The 20188-nt window shown below is 43.7% G+C and overlaps 1 protein-coding gene across 1 annotated transcript in view; it reads right to left on the minus strand.

The window, feature by feature from the left end:
* The window catches only part of TBX20 (T-box transcription factor 20), a 38691-nt gene that overhangs the window by 18195 nt on the left and 308 nt on the right, over nucleotides 1–20188 (minus strand). Inside the window, exons 2-6 of the mRNA XM_054817625.1 lie at nucleotides 18012–18246; nucleotides 16546–16710; nucleotides 11255–11363; nucleotides 5354–5512; nucleotides 1531–1607 (exon numbers count right to left, since the gene is read on the minus strand). Of these exons, the coding sequence (XP_054673600.1) occupies nucleotides 1531–1607; nucleotides 5354–5512; nucleotides 11255–11363; nucleotides 16546–16710; nucleotides 18012–18246 (745 nt within the window). The remainder of the gene's footprint in view (nucleotides 1–1530; nucleotides 1608–5353; nucleotides 5513–11254; nucleotides 11364–16545; nucleotides 16711–18011; nucleotides 18247–20188) is intronic.

The following is a 20188-nucleotide window of genomic DNA, read 5'->3' on the forward strand; positions in this document are numbered from 1 at the left end:
CACTGTGGTTTATGCTCAGCATTTCTGACTCCATGCCATGTGTTGTTATAATAAGATGTCCTCTGGAAAAATTCCCTTCATATCCAGCACCACGATAGTCAGTTCATCTGCACAGAGGTAACCAAGTTTTTCTCCCAGCTTATCTATTCAGACTCTCCCAGCCCTTGCAAAGCTGTGTCATTAGATGTCGCCTGTCTGTAAAACAAGGAAACTGAAATGTGAAAAATCAAAGTCTCTTATCTTCCTACAGGTCCTTTATTGACTATTTATTGCATACAAACTCGAGCTTTGTATGTTGTTTACCTTAGTACTGTCAATACAGCAGGCTACGCTATTTTAATTAAATCTGCTTTGGTTTTTTTTTCCCCGTTCTCACTGCAGGCTTTCACTTAGGAAACAATTTTTAACAATTTTGCAAGTATGCACTGCAGTCTACTGTGCTTGCTTTCCCCAAGTTACTGTTCTTTTACCCAGTTACTCAATGGATCACTAATAATCCAGCCACTAGTAAGGTATAAAATATACCACTATTTCCCATCCATGGACCTGCTTAGATTGATATACTTTTGAAATGCTGTAAAGACTTTCTCTAGCTGTATGGGTATGACTTCATTGAGCAGTTTGTCCCCTATATGCACCAATGAAAGATGATTCACAGATACATCTGGATATCCCCATATAGGAGCCTGGAGGGTTTTGGCCTCGCCAAACTTTCTTTCATGATTTTGTGCTCACAGGAAAATTTGGATGTGCTATATCAATCTCCATCAAGTTCTCTTCCAGCCTAAAGGACGCAGGCAGCTTAATTTGCTTCGTTTGCCAAACTATTTGATACGATATCATAAAAATGTGACGTGCTGGAGAGCTACCAAGAGATTGAAGTTTATTTCTTACTCAGCTGTGGGTTAATGCTTCTGTCCCCATGGCAGCAGTTGCTTATAATGAGCTGTACGCACACAAAACTCAACAGTTTCCAGATAAAAAAACTTTTCCCTGATGCAGCCTGCAGTACAATTTTGGTGAAACAAAAATGGCATCTTTGTCGTCAGAGTGGGAGTTATGGGATTTGTCCTGATGGCAATAATTGCTGACTTCAGTGTCTGGGACTGCTGAAGTGTATTTTGGGAAGCTCCCCTCTCTCTTTTCCACTGTGTGGAGCAGCGGGGAGCTATAAAGATGTTTTTCACAGGACCACTGCCCTTGTCTCCCGTTGACCCAATTCACAGCCCTCAATAGGATTAAATGGCATGATAAGAAAAAAGCTTTTCATTCTGAAGTTCCCCCCCTTCAAGAAGTCCCCTCAGGAAAATGAATATATCGGCCCCAACTGGAACAGATGTCAAAACTCAAAACAGCTCTTTCTTCATAAAGTTTATAAGTATTTTTAAAGGAGGTGGAGGAGGCTTACTATATGCAACAAGATAACGTTAAAATGCACAGCTTCTCAGGAGTTGAAAGGATGCTTTTCCTACAAACTCTCTCTTCTCTTTATCTTATCTACATGGAAAGTAAACAGAAAGTCCCCATTACCTCTCGATATCAGTGAGTCTGGAAGAGTCCCGGAATCCTTTAGCAAAAGGGTTGCTGTCAATTTTCAACTTGGTTATCTGGAAACACAGAAAAGAGCAACGCAACATGAATATAGTGTTAAGGTATTGCAGCGTACAAAATGTTAACCAATCCATCCTCCTGACTTCACTGCTAATTTTATCCATGCTCCTTGTGCGTGTGCATGCATGCATGCTACTCGTGAGATGCTGAAAAGCTGGGGAGGCAAACCAGGGTGTACTACACATACGGCAGTGGAAAGACCGAAGGGCACAGCTACCCTTCACGTTACCCACAGCAGGAGGAACACACCCACGTACAGCATTGCTGCTTCCAAATACTTTAACAGCATGAATCGGGTTGTCTTCTCCACGAGCAATGCACAGCACCCTGCTAACATCTGAGCCTCGTTGGTGGAGCTGCACATCAACTAACGGGAGCCCAAACTAGGAGCCACTGCCTGCCAACCTGAAGATGTTGCTTCAGTTCAGCCCCACCTTTGTTTTTTGGGGTTTTTTTTTGGTTGGTTTCTTTTTTTGGTGGGTTTTTTGTTTTTTGGTTTTGTTTTTTTTTTTTTTACTGGGATGCAAATGTTCTCTGCCAGACCTACCAGCCATCACATAGAGGCACTTTAACTCTTGCTTGGAAAGAGGCTGAGGAAGGGAAGGAGGGAGGAAAAATGTGGGGAGCACTCAGATTTAAAGTAACAGAGCCTGAGTTAAAGGAGTAACCCCATTAAAATCATCACAGTCCTGGAAAACCAGAGATCTTACAACCAAAACACTGCTGCCTTCTTCAAATGCAGCTACAAACCTGCCCAGTGCATCCTGTCAGCCGTTCCATTCTGCCAGAATAACCCCCTGATCAGGAGTCCCTCTGCCACAACGCATCGTGGCTCCCCTTAACTTTGCAGTGAAACTTTTCAGGCATAGGTGGTGGCTTCCACTGTGACTTTTTTTGTGAGCAGGAAAAAAATACATCATTGCCCTTGTGAAATTTTCTAGCTGTCCAACCAAATGAGATACAGTGAATAAAACCTGAGAGATCATCATAATATTCAGATTTTCCAGTCATACTTCTTCCAAGAATTGAAAATAAAACTAAGTGGGAGTTAGAGCTTGATGAGGGGCAGCAAGGACCTGTCCTGCAAGGCAGCGAATGCCACCACCTCTAGCTGAAGCCCATGAAAAACAACAGCTCTCAGCATTTCATACTGACCGGCTATGTCAGCCTGGCTTTCCTCAAAAGAAGTCTGTATTGAAGAGGCCACAACCTCATTTTTAATAGCTGGCCCTCAAGACTCAGAAAGAAGGATTTTTTCCAAATCCCCAAACAATCAAATGCTCTCATCAGACAAAGGTATTTCAAAATAGGGTGGTTCTCCTCCAAAATTAAAAAGAACAAAGAAAACCCAACCCACAAAAAAAGAAACCAAAAAAACACAGAGAAACAAACCCGCCTGAACCCAACTTTTCAATCTGAGAAAGACATATTCTGGGAGGGAAACACAGAGAGGGAGGGAGAGGCTCACGAAGACAAACCCTAAATATTTAATTACTGGTCTGCAGTATATGAACGATGCACTGAGCGACTGCTCCTGTGGCTGCCACCCACCTTCTCTGCCACCCAGGGAAACTCACTACACCCCTGGGCTCCTGCTTTTCCTGCCCAATGTTTTGCATCCATACAGGGGCAAGCTCCCTGGGGAAGGTCCTTGCTTTGAGGCACTACATAGGAGGTGCTGTAGCTCACCGGTTGTTCCTATGGGCTGGTCAAACAGCATGGGACCTCAGCGCTGGCTGTCCTATCATGCAAGTACACCCGGTGGAAACTACCCTGAAGAATAGCCTCGTCACAGGACCTTGCAACAGCTCAGCAAGTTAGTTATAGTCTTGTTCTACTCCCAAGATAACCATAAACCCTTGACTCGTGGTGATGTTGCAAAGAGTGGCGGGTTAGCGCCTCACGTACCATGAGCATTTTTATGGTAGCGTTCTGAAAACTCCCTTGAAAGAAGACAAGCTCTAACTCGTTCCATTGACTTAGATCACCAACACACCAAACCAACTGCACTGCAGAATATTAAGGAGGTCTATTCATCTCTTGAGCCAATCAAACTTCCATTTACCTAATATTAAAGATTTGGTATGACATCACAAGAGAAACTTTTTGTATCTACCAAAGCCAGATGAGACTCACAATCATTTATGGCCATATTTTTCCTGAGAGACTGTCTCACAAACAATCAGAGAACATCTGCTAGAAAGCATTTTAAAATGAAATCTGACCTACAATTCAACTCTGTGGCAGTGGTTTGACTTTAAATAAATGCACGCCCTTTAAATCTTAAATTATGAGATAGTTTGTTGAAAGTGTAATGTATTTAGCTTTTATCTAATAACCTCCAGAAATGTAATCAACCCCTCCTTAAAACAGTTCTGAAAGAAATGGCAAAAATGAAAAAAGGCTCCATTTTCATTAGTCATAAATAAAATGACAGCATCAACCTCTAGGGGTTCCAGAGATGTTCCATTGAGAAATTTTCCAGGACTCAATGTATGTGCTTCAGGAAGGTTAGTTTAGAAACATCTCTGGTGCAAATGTTGTCGGTAAACACAAATCCATCCTACAGAAATAAATTCCAAGTTTAGCTGGTTTTGTGCCTGTTACTATTTTGCTGGTTTCTACAGAAAGTTATGTGGAAAAATCTAACCGCCTGTCCAAACATTATATTCTTGAGATTGCCAGGTGCTGAATACGTTTTCTGCAGCATTCAGATAGAAACCTGAGTTTAAAAATCAATACATTCTGATATTAAAGCCTTGAAGCTGGATGTAGGGGTCTGTCATAAGGACCGACAATACTATTAACGTCATAGCTTCTTTGACCCTATATGCAGTAGGTTCATTTTATTCATGGCATTTAGAAACTAATTACTTTTGCTTCATATTAAGAAGTGCAGACTTCTTTAAATAAACCAGCAGGTACATTGACTCTGTGATGCTGCCCGCCCACATGTTTGGACAGTACTTGTATTTGTCTTAACTTGGGAGAATTAGAGAAGGAAAGAAGTTGTGTTTTTTTTTTTTTTAAGTGCCATAGTCATTAAGCCCTTAAAACACGCTCTGAATCACACCGAAGACAACGTATTTCCACTGACTTAAATATTAAAGCCTTATCCACTGTCAAGCAGAGCCCCTGCTCTCCAATTGTTTATATACTTCCTAAAATTACTCATTAGCAATCCATTGTTATGATCTCCTCCATTTTGTATATATCATTCGCTGGCATGCAAATTGAAATTCAGACATCTGGATGTAATCTGGGCAGCCTCTGAAAAGCATATCTCCAAGTGATTTCCCTTACGTTTGAGCCTTACAGCTTAATTAGTCAACTTTTTAAGCCCATGAAATCATCATGTGCAAAACAGAATATCTCTCAGCTAATAGCTCATGGCGTGAAAGATCACTGCAAATAAGAACAGTTCTTAAATGAGCTATAATTAGAAAAGGACTAAATGGTAATATGCAAACAGCTTTGTGTAGACAGAAGGGAAGAGAAATGAAAGCCTCTTTCATGTCATCTTTACTCCCATGAATAATCCTCATGTCCCTTTGAAATTAGTAGTACTACCCATATATGTAAGAATTACTCCTGAATATGAATTAGGTTGGGCATGGTCACTACAGACATTGGCATGGAAAGGTAAATTAAATCAGAATGTCTCTTAGTTTGGATTGGGGAAAAGGGAGTTTTCAGCAGGGTGGGATTTAGTTAATCCATGGAAATTAGCAACTATACTTACCAATTGATTCTGGTAGGCGGTAACAGCAGTAAAAACTGTTTCTGGAAAGATAAATGTCCTGAACTCTTCAGATTTCAGATTTAGCAAAGAGGCCGTGTGATCCTTCTTCTTAATAATGTGGACCCTTGGCTGGTACTTGTGCATGGAGTTCAAGATGATCTGCAAGAAAGAGTGACAAGGCACTGTCCTGAGCAGAAGGTTAACGGGACCCTCAAAGGCTGTAAAATCATGGGTGGGGTGGTATCTAATTAACACTGCAGGGGAGACATCCGAAATCTAACCAGCCAGGGGCTGATATTCAGAACAAACTCTTCAGCTCCTTTGGACAGTTCCAGAAAATGAAGGTGGAAAAACAAGCATCCCGGGAGCTAGTTTCCTCTCACTCCTACACCACTGATGAGCACACACGTTTTTTGAAGCATAAATACCTGTTCCTACAGGTGAAGTGTTTTACATACAGAATTTGTTATTGCTAGCATGTGTCCCAGTTTGCAGGTGTCAGCTGCAAGTGTAAATATGTAACTCTTGAAAGCTCTCGGACAAGAATTCACACTTGCAAAAACGTGCAGGTGCAGAATGAAAACAGCCAGGAACACCTCAAAAAAAAAAAAACAACCAAAACCCCCCAAAAAACAGGAAAAAAAAAAACCCAAAACAAAACAAAACAACCAAAAAAAACCCCCACAAAAACCCAAAAAAACCCAACAACTAAAAAGCTATCACCACCACCAGCACAAACTGGCTGACCAAATCAAGGCGCAGGGAGTTGGACTTGATGATCCTTATGGGTCCCTTCCAACTCGTGATTTTCTATGATTCTATGAAACCTTTAGAGCAACCTACTTCCTAGATGCTCTTCACCACAGACTACCAAAAATGAGAGCAAGGAGGGAAACCAGTACAAAACCCCAAAATGACCAGGTTTTGCCATTTTATCCTTATTAATAATTGTTTACGAGCTCCCAAAATAATTCTAAACCTAATGTACCAACTAACCAATTTCAACATTCACTGGCGTCAAATCGAGAGTCCCACTTGCTTCAGCTACCTCTGGCTGGAGGCCTGTTTGGCTGCCTCTAACCACAGTATTACAATATAAGAATTAAATACAGAGCTCAGCTTGCACCAGTCCTTGTTTTGGATATAATCACAGTCACAAGACGAAATTGGCAATGGTGTGGGTGGTTCTATTTTGCAGGGGCCATAACGACATTACAGCTAGCTCTGTACATCTGGAATAGCTAATGTGCATTCCTTGGGAAGCGTTAACTTCAGCTGAAACACAGCAGAAATGGTGCAGTATTTCATGCTAACTCAGTCGATGAGAAAGGTTGCATGTTGCATTGGAGCGGAGAGCTTAGAGACAGCTTTGTCATGGCTAAAAAATTCCATCAGCATTTTCTTTGCCGCTCCTTCAGGGCCAAATATTGCTAAGACTCGCACTGTGACTTTGCAGGGGGCACACAGCGAGAGGAAAGTCATTACAGTGATGGGGAACCGTTGTCCTGAAAGCGTTGCATGCCCACTTTTACCAACTCAGGTCCTTTCTCACATCACTTCACCATTTTGTGTATGCACACATACATCGGCTGTTGACCTTGCTGTTAACATCCTCAGCACTTTTCCCTCTCTTTGTAAGATTTTGTCTTACCAGCCTAGTCACTTGGGCTGCTCTAAGCAGCTGGAAAAGACATTTTGAAGGACGGTACGTGGATGGTGATGAGGTCACTGAATGGTTGGCCCACAGAGCTCGGTGCTTCCCATTGCCTTTCACGGCTGCGGTATCTACACCAAGGCATTACATCTGAGCAGCAGCCGAGCGGAAGGAGGAAAAAGCTGTGACAGAGCAGCTCCCACACATGCCCTTTCCTTTCACTCCTCTGTGAATGCAAATCGTGATAAAGAAATTCCGTTTCTCAAACAAGACCACGTAATCCTTTATGAAAGTTTTCCGAAACCAAAAGTGCACATGGATAACATCCCCTGCCACGGCGCTCTACCGTGCGTGTTCCCACCAGAGGCAAGTCGGGACATTCAGGTACAAAACAAGTACCGAATGTAGCCAGGAGGTCACAAAAGACCTATGGCCAAGGTTAAGGTCACTATTTCCTTTTCATGAGGGTCTGTGTATGTAGCGCTCCATCTGCATCCCCACGCAGGCTGCCGATGTTGCAGTACTCACTGATATTAAATTCAGCAGGATACCGCACAAAGATACCCCTTAATATCCATGCATCTTCTTATGTTAGGACCATCAAAACAGCTTAAAGGAGTTAGGCACACAGGGTGCATCTCACAGAGTAGCCCCCAAGGGTGGTCTCAAAGTCCATGTAGTCTCCTACCTGCCTTGTGTAGCTCTCAGAAACTCCCCGATGCCAGCTCTGCGATACTCATGCCGGTGTGCCCCGAGAGAAACGTCAGGCGCACGCATCCTCATGGCAGTCCCCCCGGCACACGCTTACTGGCAGTACAGCGTGGTCACAGGCCCCCAGCCACCCCATCTGCCTTCGTGCTGACAGCCTGCGGCAGGGGAGATGACCGGGATCTGTCCTTACAGGATCCTGCTTGCTGTAAGGTCAGGCAGGTTTGTAGGCATCTGGTTCCCACTGACTACAGACCGGTCATCAGAGGCAATCTGGATGCCAGCTGCAAAATCCCTGAGGTGACTCTGAATTTGGGAACTGTTTTGTGAATGCGGTTTCCACATTCACCGAAGAAGAGTGTTACCAGGCAAAGTTTGCTTTCTAAAAGCATGGAGGTTCCTAACTTCTGCCAGGTTGACTTAAAAAAAAAACCCAACAAAACTCTGGGCATAACTCCTTATGGCTATTCGGAAACCCTTGCTTTCACAGTTAATTGTTGGCCATGTTCACACCTTTGTGTTTGCTTTTGCAAACATTCATGTGTTTGAGTTTTGCTATCATAAATGCCAGAAAAGCAATTACAATAATGTATACACTCATGGTTCACCTCACCATAAACCAGAAACGATGCCACCCCAACTAAATGCAACCAAAAGTCCTAAAAGAAGCAGTCTGCATGAAAAACATCACCAGAAATCTGGGGTGGGGGGAGGAAATCACATTCATAAATGTTCCACAACCAGAAAAATGGGAATTACTCGCTTGGCTGTAAAAATCCAGAGACAGGAGCCATTTCCTTCCTCTGGTAAGGATATCTGAAAGTGTTTCCATGGAGCAAGCCGTATGTCATGCACACAGAGATAAGACTTCTGCCTGATGCTCGGGGAGAATATGTACATAGCTATGGGGTTATGCACGCTGCTGAAGATATACAAGCAGAGATGCTTGCCAACTCCACAAGTCTCAGAATAAGAGAAAACAAACAAATGCTAGAACAAACAAATGCCTCTCTTCTCTTCAGATTCCTTCTCAGGAAATGAACCACCCTACAAAGAAAACACCACAATTACCTTAACAACCAAAACTGTCTTCTGGAGGATAGAGAAAGCAAGCAACTAGAACAAACTGCAATCAGGTTGGATCCACCTTCTCTACCTATAACTAGCATTTTAAGTCGTCTTTTAGGTCATTAAAACTTCCTCAGGAACCAACATGCCTTATCAAACATAATTAAGATTATAGCAGGTTAATTAAAAAGATCTTGTCATTGAAGAAGGGCTCTTTCAAACTGAAGGGAGAGGTTTCAGGAGGCATTTCAATTCTCCCCTTCTCTTAGTATACGGGAGCTCAGAAATGCCATTGGCCATGGCACAGTGAGCCCTCCTTAGAAGCTACAGAGAATGAATTTCTTCCTTAATTCTACCGAGCATCCAATGATGGTATTTACATAGCTTTAATAAGGCAGCGCACAAAACCTGACACCCTAATTTGGAACATAAAAAACCCACAAAATATTAAAAAGGGAGTGCTCCGCGAAGGTGTAACGCCTGTCACGCAAATCTCAACACGGGATGAAGCCTTCGGGGCTTATTCTTAACTGAACATGCAAAACTTTCCATCAACTTTGGCTGTCCAAAGCCTTCATGTAAAGAATGGCATCCACCTCTGCCGCTTCTTGGAAACTTAATCGGGAAGCCGCATCTCAAATGCTACGGATCATTTTCTCCCACTGCCTGTTTTTGAGACGATTACGTCGTCTTGCTCTGTCACATGTCTCTGTTCCCGACAGCTTCTCAGACCTACTTCTTTTTTATACTCGTCTGGGCTTCTGGGAACTGCATCGCTCCTAACTAGCTTGCAATATACTGCTGCAAGCCCTTTATTAGAGGCACACATGGCCCCTGTTATGATGAAAAATGCTTCTTTTTAAATGCGCACGTATACTGCTCTATCATCACTCAGTGATAGAGCCCACAAATCTTCAGCTTTGCCCTTCTACAGATTATGAAATAAAAGAGAGGGGAAAAAAAAAAAAAGACATTCTCCACTAGTCAGGAAGGCAACAACGGTGGGAATTGGATTCAAGAAAAATACGGATCTCTACAAAAGAACAACACAGAGACATCTATCTGAGCTTTCTTTTGTTTCAGTTCGGTTTTTAGCTACTATTGCTGCTGTTGTTTTCAGGATGTATTTTAAATGATCATGGGTGTGATTCAATTCTTAGGTCTTGAATTAAGTAAAAAATCTGTTTCAGATGAGAAGCATTTGCACAGAACACAGCTCAGACAAATGGCCACTGTCTCACACAGTCCAAAAAGGGGATAAATAGCACACCAGGGGAGGGATTTCTGACACCGGGTATGCCACAATTATTCACCTTTACAGGTTAGTTATCCCTACATATGCTTCAGAGTTAAAAAAACCCACTCCTCTCTTCCCAACATCTCATTTACTAACATTGCATTTATACTCTTTCTTCTTAGCTGCCCCATTCTGAGCCAACAACCCCCCTTTCAAATCCATCCCCTTGCTCCTTCAGCCTTCCCCTGGGGAACTGCCAAGCCCAGGGACAACACTTTTAACTCTTCCTTTGCAATTTGGAGGTGCTACCAAGCCATTCTTGCACTTTACAGGCATCTTTGGGGAGGGGACAGGACAGGCAACACTTTTTCTTCCCACCTACCATTAGACAGTCAGGTAGCTAAAGGAGTTGCCCCCACTGATGGGGCGTAGCAGGAGCTCATGGCCAGAAGCTGTGCATCCTATTTACCAACTTCCAGCCTCAGGGCTTGTGACAACAAACTGGTACCAATCAGAGCTGTGACCTGTTTCCTTTAGAGGCCCAAGTCCATCCTGTGGCACCTTGACTTGCAGGTAGCCTACAGCTATTTCAAGGGCAACTGAGGCACACTTATTTTTATAATTCGATAGCGCTTGCATTGGTGTCACATTAGTATTTTCTGCTGACTCTGCGCCTGCGCTGCATTGAGTCTGGAAGTACAAGAGCTCTTATTGATGGACTCAACCTTAAGAGGTTGCCTGTAATGAGAGGGAGCTTCTAAGCACACATGGAAAAGCACGAGAGCTTGCTAGCCAGTGCGTATGCAAAGCATACTGCCAAGCCACAGCAAAACGCAGGCAGAAGCATGACAAAAATCTCACCTGCCTCCCTTCTCTCCCTTGTTTTGATGCTCAGCTCCACCCTGAACTTGTCCCCAGTGGATGTTCTGCCTCTAATGGCAGTAGGAGCATAATTTGAACATTTGTGTTGACCTGGGCTCTACCTTATGAAAGGTAAAAAACCTGGTTTCTGAAGTCACTTCTTCTTCTACAACAGAGATTAAAACCCAACACATTTAAGCTTCACACAGCGTCCACTCCACTGCACTTGGGCCGGCCAAGAGGGGTGTACGGTGGGGGCCATGGCAGCCGTTCCCCATCGTGGTCTCTCTCCCACAAGCTTAGCCCTGTGGCACAGGCGAGCGATTCCCCTATGGCGGTTCCCTTACCCTTTCCCACCAGGAGAGCTACTCACATGGCCGTGCTGATCCAGCTCGTTGTTGGTGAGTTTGACTTTTTCGAAGGACACCATCTGCTTCAGCAGTTGTTCTCCGGTGAACGGGGAGTCAGGGTGCACATACAACCTAAAAATACACAGGGAAAAGGCATACTCATAAAAAAAAAAATTCTCGCCTCTTGGCTTGTGCATGGGCACCACTTCTGTATGAAATTAAAAAGCCTGTAATATCTTGCTTTAGGGATATGTGGTGGTTTCAGGGACGTGGATTTCCTGAGAGCTTAGGGTAATACAGAGCTGCTACTCGAATGAGACACACACCATCTCCCCCAAATTAATGAATGCCTGAAATATGACCATTAATGAAAGACAGTAAAGCAGATGAGTTGTTTAATTCACTGGAACATGATGAAGAATCCCATGTCCAAGTGCTAGATTGCTCTCTAACCATACCTATTATTTTATCGAGTTATCTAAAATGGAGACATTAACTAACATTCGCTGTTGTGTCTTTTCCCAAATGAAAAATTGATCATGTCTTTCCCCACAGCTGTACTAACAAGCACTTAAAATAACAATGACTACAGCTCCAAGAGAAAAAACATGGTGTCATTAGAGAGATAATGGGGGAATGTAGATAAAAATGCATTTTTCTTTATATGTAACATTAAGCCGTGATAATGATTTTAACCTGCACTCGATCACACATTAGCTGTGGTGACGTCTGTTTATAAGAGGTTGAAGGCTGCAGTCCAGCACAGTGGTCTGACATGAAAAAATTAATTGCAGCTCTGTAATTAACAATCCACCACTTGGGAAATTAAGCAGAAGAAAAGGAAGCACAGAAGACATGTAGATACAATGATATATACATTATGACTAGACTAACTACAAGTGCCAGGCTGTTTAAAACCAATGATTTTTATAGGGATAATGTATTGCTGAAAATTAAACTCAAACGTTCTTTTCTGATAGTGAATTCAGAGATGAACTAGACCTTCAGCTAGTGCAAACTGGACCTGTCCTGCTTCTGTCGGTGTTGGTTACCACTCACTGAGGGCTTGACTCTCATTTTGGGTGATGTCTTTGGCCACTCGGATGGATTTCTTCCATTACGTGGGTGGGGCAGCGCTGAGATGCCAGGTTTGAAAGATAATTTTTTTTTTCCATTGAGTTATGATTTTGGTTAGGCAAGAGGATAATGGAAAAACCACTAAAAGATGGGGTGTAACTCTCTGATAGACTACACTGATCCCTAATCAAGGAATGCCTGTACTATAAGCCTCCAGGGAGCACAACTCTGTTGCTCGAAGAGGAAAGAGATTTGATCCTGTACTCTCCAGTTTTGCCAACAGAATCCCCAAGACATGGTGAAATTAAAGTTTTACCAGCACAGCTCGCTTCAGACATGCAGGATGTTTTCCTTACATTGATTTGCAGCACAGCTTGGCGGGTATAGCTATGTCCATGGGAGGGATGCTGAGCCAGGGTTCCTGTTGCAATAAAATATTCCTAGCATACAGACATCTTCATCACTATCGACTCTGCTGATTGCACTGTGAGGCTCGTGAAAAGTTATGATGTATCTGAAAACCCAAGACCTAGAATCCTGTTATGTCAAAAGAATTTTACCTCTCATGAAAATTAACTTTGTCTTCCTGTAAAAAACTGAAAGTCTCAATCTTTAGAGCCCTGAATTAGAGAAGGCAAACCAAAAAGAATCCTAAATGTGTCCTGCAACTTTTTAGCCATTCTTGTGATTTTTTTTTAATTATTTATTTTTTTATTTTTGGAGCCTGACTCCTAATTTTGAATGTCTGGATAGCTAATAATGTTTACTGCGATCACAGAGTGTCAGGCTCAGCAAGGTTTGGCTAATCGAGACCAAAAAGCCAAACTATTTCAAGTATGTGCCGGGAATGAGTAAAGATCTTCATATGTCTAAAAGCTGAGCGCAATTGTTTTGCGCCATAGGCAGTTAATGCTTGGCACTGCTTTCAAACTACGAAGTGACTACGAAGATGTTAGCAGAGCACTAATGGGAAAGTCAGTGAAGGATGGGCACCTGATTATCAGTTACATAAACGGACTCGCAGACCTTGCTTTTCTTTACTGATTTGCTACACACCACTGATCCCACTGCAACACATGGTTCCACCTGGTGAACTACACCTATCTGCGCACTTCTACAGCCTGAGCTTGCGTGCCTTGGAGAAGAGGGTTCAAAATTTGGCATATCACCCTCTGAAGTAAAAGTTGATGAGACCACAAGCACGCACGAGCAAAAGGGTTAGAGAAATAAACGTGTGCATTCCAGCACAGCGCATGAGGCTCCCCCAGAAGTTCGCACAAGCTCTGCTGCCTAAGGCCAGCCAGACACGAGGGGCTGCTCGCTCCAATTCACAAAGGCTTTAGGAGCCATATTAGGATGTGAATTTTCTCCACAGTATATAAAGTTTCATGATATATGCAAGGTTTGGGCACCGCTTCCTTCTTGCGTATTTTGGAATGCGACACCACTCTCCTTGTATTTAGTTTAACAGTTGATCTGGTCCTACAAGCCCTGTGCATGCTGCTTTTGATTACCTTAATGTCTCAAATAATTTGCAAAATATAATACTTTTTTAAAGGTTTCCTACCTAGAATTCTCTGGACGTGTGTAAACACTATAACTTTGTTAAACAAATTATTGTAGCCAAATACAGTAAAAAACAAATAAATTAAAAAAAGGCAGACTTTTGACTGAAAGGAAGGAGATGAAAAAGGAAGGAGAGCAAATAAAGGTACATGCTGAAACTTATTAAACTGATGTTTCACACAGTCTTAGTAATTTGGAAGAAGAAACATGAAATATCACATAGGAATTCTATCCCCAGCTAGCACTTTAGAAGATTTACAAAAGACTCTCTGAAAAGTATTTTTATTTAAGTGTTCATTGCAACATAAACTTGTCTTAAATGTTGACAGCAGGAAGACAGGGATAAAACTGTTTTTTACAGAAAGTTCCCTGAAGGGCTAATCTTTCAAATAGAATTACAGAATACTTATTAATTTTATTTTTAAAAGAGAAAAAAAAAAGCTGTCCTAATGTTGAAAGTTATTTTTGCGATGGAAAGAGCAAAACACCTAACGGGTTTCATCCTGCAAAGTCTTATACCCATGCATAACGTGACTCTTGAATAATTCCCCTGATGCCATTGTGCCTACGCAGATGCAGGCACTGATGTGCACGGGGAGTTCACAGCTTGGTACCAGCGCCCAGACGCTAAGCACATGCATGCCCCTCACTGATGCTCCTCAAGTAAGGAGAGCTAAAACTGCGTGTTTGGAGGACAAGAAATCATAACTTCATTAAGGACTCCTGTTACTGGAGCAGGACCAAACCCGTTAGAGTGCTACTTCTAATCTGTTCGAGCAGGACTGAGGCCTCCCACCTCAAAAGATGCATTAACACTCCAGGAAATGCACTAGTAACGCAAACATCGGCACACTGAACCTCTTGGCATCCTTTTTCTCACCAAACAGGAGCACAAGAAGGAGAAAGTGCATAAATGTATATGTAAGTACCGTTCACACAAAGGAAAAGTAATCTGTGCCTGTGCTATGATCAGTGATCTTTTTGGCTAAGCATCCTGAAAATGAAACAGGAAAGGTACACGTTTGAACATAGGGGCACTGACTCGATGGGGACCTTAAAGAGCTACCACAGTACGATGATAATGAATATTTAACTCCAAGAAAGTTTGACCCCCAGCTCTAAAACAGTCAGTAGGGCAGTTGCTAATTATTCTGAGGATCAATCTCTTGTCTTGTACTCTTGTATTTCCTCATTGAACTAGTCTATGCCAGATAGTTTGAATAAGCAATCTATTTAAAGGTATCCCAAAAGGCACTTGAACAGAAAAATAAGAAGGGGACAACCCTGCCTTAAAACTATTTCTGTCCTTCCCTTATTTCTTCTTTTGGTGCTGACTCTTTTGGAGCAGGACCCGTGGTTTTTTTCTTTGGGTTTTGATCAGTGCCCATTACAATACGTCAAATGAAGCCCTCAGACGTTAACCACATTGCAAGAAGGAGTTTTTGGCCATGAAAACAAAGCCGACATAACTCCTAGGTTGCTGTCTTTAATCACAGCTTCTCTGCATGCACTTTTTGTTTGTTTACTTCCCTAAGCCGCCTTCCAGAGATCAGCAGTCAGCAAGATTTCAGTTGAACTATTTATATGAGCAAAGTGTGCGGGATTTGGTCCACACACACACAAAAAAAAATGTGCTTACATTTCTTATGTTTCACTTCTAATTTCTCTTTCTGTAATAACCAAGTTTTTAACCCCCAGCTAAGCCACCTGGACCAGATCTATGTGTCTGCAGAGCCCTTTACAAGAAGTTTCTTTGAAGCCAGAGGGGCATCCACATTATTTCCATATCTCGGGCTCTGACTCAGCAAAGCCATTCGACATGTGCTTCAGTCTTAATGGACTTGGGGAATTAAGTATGTACTGAAGTGCTGGGCTGAATACGATGAAGTGTGGGTCTCCGCTGAAGTGCCCTCCTACCGTACAGCCTAGTGCTGCAGTCTCGGTTTCCCAGTGCTGAAAGGAGTCAGTCATTAATTACATTAACAGAATGATTTTAGAAACTGATTTTCTATAGCATTTTGTTTCCGTGTAGATTTTTTTTCCCTAACATCTCAGAAAGGGCCATGATTTCTTAACCAAAAAATATAAATCTCTGTGCTGTAGAACTGATCCATACTTTGCCTGCTGTCTAAGAGACGACTAAAAACAAGAGTAAAATTATTGGTTAGTAAACATTGAATATGTTATCAAGAAATAATATTTCAAGCATAAACAGCATTGAACTGCAATGTAATATTTCTACTTGTACTTGGCTGGTGGTGCCTGAATTGCTTTAAATTATGAGGTCAATTGGGGGGGGGGGGAAGGGGGGCAAGCCCGAGAGACAAATCAATTTTTTTTTAAAGCTTTCTTATCTGAATTGAGGCAAACTTCATTTTATATATATATATATATATACACACACACACATATATATAAAGAGCCTTTAGCCCAATCATGTATGCCTTGGAACGTTCAGTATAAATCAAGTCTCAAGCAGATATCTGAGGCCCGATTCTGCATCACAGAAATTAATCAGAGTTTGGCAATCAACTTTGTTGAGCACAGACTCAAAGTCTCAGAGCACTGTTCGCAAACAACGTGGAAAGATTAATAGTAGGTATTTCTTGATGGAAAGAAGAAAAAAATAGTAAAGAAAATAAAAGAAAGACCAGCAGAAAAACCTACAAACCTTGCAGGGAGCGGAGGGTCAGCTTTTCCAGCCACTAACCAGGAAGACCTGTGGTAGGCATATCTGTATCTTTTATTGTCCACAGGAACTATATCCATTAACACAATGTACTTGGCTTCAGGATCCACTCCCGAGAAGGAAACCCTGATCGTAGGAAACATTCTCCTGAAAGGCAAATCAGAAAATAAATACATGGGTGGAGAACAAAAATAAGAAAAGCTTCTGAAAAGCTGCTAAAACAACTATATTTAAACCACCTGAAAAAAAAAATTAAAGTATCTGTTGATTCTGCTTCAGCATGATAGAATTTGAATTGTGTGCATCTCTCTAATACGCACAGAAAGAGCAGCTTGAAATCAGAACGATTTTTTGGGAGCAAAAAGAAAAAATGGTAAAAGTGAAAAAGTAAAGGAGAAATGTAGTTTTGCCTATTAGTTAAAAGTACACAACGATTTCAGAAAGTGGGTGTACCTAATGTGCATAAGCCATTAGAAACACAGATTTTTTTTTTTTAATGGAATCCATACTAGTGTTAGGGAAATATTGCAGAAATTATTTCCGTTAATATTCACACATATTTTAGATGCATGTTCTTTTAAGCCTGCTCACAATATTCCTTAGAGGAATTTTCAAAACTAAACTTTCCTTTCTTCACTTAAATTTTGACAAAACGCAACTTGAAACTGTAAGGTTATGCCGTAGAAATAAATAACTAAACAGTTGAAAATTTTGAACTTTAAATTGCGGGTTTTATAAGTACTTTTTAGAAATTATTTTTTTAAAACGCATGCTGGTAGAACTCGCTAGTTAGAAAAAAAAAATCATCGGGGAACTGCATTAATAACAAGTAACTTTGGGGATTTCAAAACCTGACAAGACATTTGGCTCCTGCAGATCGCATTTGGCTGACCCGAACCCCAAAAGCTTTACTGAAGAAACGGCACAGTTTGAGGTGACGAGAAAGCCTGGGATTCTTTTGCACGTTATTTGCAACCGAGAGAAAAAGCAAACCAAAACCAGCCCTGACTGAATCACTCCCACACGACCCCGCATTTCTCTGTGTCCGTACCAACCCAGCCCCGCAAAACCACTGCGCCCCACCAAGGAGCTGTTAGCCACAGACCCAATTATTAAGGAAACATTTCCACCCAGCCTCCGGGACCCCTCCGGTTTGATTTCAGCCGGCCGCACCGCGCCGCACCGCAGCGGCCGCCTCTCCCGCTGCCCCCGCCCCGGGCTCCGCGCACCGCCGGGCTGAGCCCGCCGAGGGGCTGCTGAACAGCGCGGCTGCAATTAAGGGGCTTCACCCTCCTCTTCCTCCCCTTAGCGCATCCGTGTTCCTCTCCCAAGATAAAAAACTATGGGGGGTTGTTTGTTTTGCCTTTTTTTCTTTTTCCCCCTTCTCCCCCGTCCAAAGCCACTTTTAGGAAGCTGCCCCGAGGGGCCCCGGGGCTGCCCAGCCTTACCTCCCGGATTTGGTGATGATCATCTCGGTACCCAGCTCGTGAAACTTGTCCCAGAGCTCTTTGGTCTCCAGGCTGCAGGAGATTTTGGCCATCTCCTCGCTGGGAATGATGGGGGTGGTGGGGATGAGGGGCTCGGTGCACAGGGACGAAGGACTGGTGCTAAATTCCCCGTGAGGGTCCAAACTGGATAAGTCGCTCAAAGGCTGGGCGCAGGAAGATTTCTCAACGAATTGTTCTGCAGGGTTTGGTGGGGGAGAAAAAAAGAGAGAGGGGATTCAGCCAGGACGGGGATACCTCCGAGAAGAACTATTTAAAAAAAAAAAAAAAAAAGCGAGCATTTATCGTTCAGCTGCCCTCCAGCACACCCCCAGATCTGCGCTGGGTTTTAGGCGTCAGCTCGTCATTTGAGGGCAAGGGTGGTGATTTTCGGAGATTAGCTCCGGGAAGAGCTCGCAGCGGCGCCTTTCCCCGAAGGCGCACGGGGGGCGGCGGGGAGCAGCGCGGCCCCCACCGCATCGCCGCCCGGCTATTACCCGCTCCGCGGGGCGCGGAGGGGCAGGGCGAGCCCTGCGCGCTGCCCTCTTGCTAACCCAGCGTTTCCACGGAAAGGTCACTAATTCTCATTAAAACGGGAGCGCTCGGCTCCGGGGGGGGCTGCCGAGGGCCGGGGTCACGCTGGGGGAGCGCGGGCGGCTGCTCCTAAATTGCTCCTCTGGCAGAGCGCATAACACCGAATCCGAGCGCGCCCGCGCAGGCTCCGCGCTTCCTCCGCGGGGAAGCGAGCTCCTAATACTGACTCAACGCCAGGAGCGGGCTCACCCACCCGGAAAGCCAGGTCTGCCCTGCCTCCCAGCCGGTTTGCTGAGGCTGAACACACTCCGTTGGAGAAACAGGCTCCGGGGGAGCTGCGTGCGGCCACGCAACCTGCGCGGAGTGTCTGGCTGCGCGGGTGCGGTGGATGCCGCCGGCGCTGCCCCCCCCCCCCCCCGCAAGTCCCGGGAGGCTTTGGAGGCTTCAGGCGAAGGAGAGGACAGGAAGGAGCGGGGCTGCGGTGGTCTCTGCCCCGGCCCCGCGCTGCGGCTCCGGGATGCGGCGACGGATCCGGCGCCAAGAAACAGAAGGCGCAGAAATGAGCCCTGCCACTCCGGGGAAAGATTTCGCTCACATCTCCGGTTAATAAAAGCCGAGTTACAGGCAGTCGTTTCCCTTCGATTTCTAATTGAATGGCGTGGGGGAATGAATTTTTAAAAAATTGTGTAATTGAGAGCGCGTTTTCGGAAAATAAAAGATGAAAAACACCAGCTACGTTTAACACAAGACCGTGTAAATATGTCAAACGGGAATACTGCAACACTCCCGGCCTACGTTGTCGCCTAGACTAAAAACCAAAGTTTACAATGAATCTCTGGACCATGTGAAATCTATCGAGTCAGTTGATTAGATGGAGCAGACGCTGAGAGCTGCCTTTTCTAGATTTCTTTAAGCTTGACTGTAATCTTGTCCATTGGCGCCCTGAAAGCTTAATACTTTTTTTTTTTTAAGTTTTCTGCTAACTCTTGGATGTCATGCAAGGACCACAAGCCGCGGAAATTGGGGGGGAAGGGCGGGAGGAAGGGAAGATGCTAATGTTTTTAAAAAGCTTTCGGGAATCTGAATCGAGACGACGGAATAGAAGCAAAATTGCTTACCCGAAAAACGCGAGGAATTACCATAAAAATCCTCCCGCTCGATGTAGAGTAAACCAGTCTATATGAGCCTACATCGAGTGGCTGTGGAACGAAGGGATTTTCAGGTCTACGTACAAGTTCTACTGCCCCTTGTAAGCTTAGGCGCGATGCCGGAGATTCTTTTATTTTACTTCAAAACCATAGATGATTTGCAATAAATATTTAAGAAGTTCATTTCATACCAGCGAAAAGAAACGTAACTACCTTAGGGTGCGAGATTATTCTACGAATGGCGAAACTGGATAAATAAACGGCGCAATTTAAGATGGAGGAATTTAGAAAATGATTTATGCTATCAACGGCCTTGCCTGAAAACGACGGTGGGAATGAGGAGACTTAACTGGCTGTGGCGGTGCGGGTTTTCCTTCTGCAGAGGAAACCTATAGGCAGGGGGGAAACCTTTCGCCGCCTGACCCGGCTGCCTGAGCCTTGAGGAGGGTGAGTCTGAGC

The sequence above is a fragment of the Grus americana genome, chromosome 2, assembly GCF_028858705.1.
Source record: "Grus americana isolate bGruAme1 chromosome 2, bGruAme1.mat, whole genome shotgun sequence".
Lineage (NCBI taxonomy): Eukaryota > Metazoa > Chordata > Aves > Gruiformes > Gruidae > Grus > Grus americana.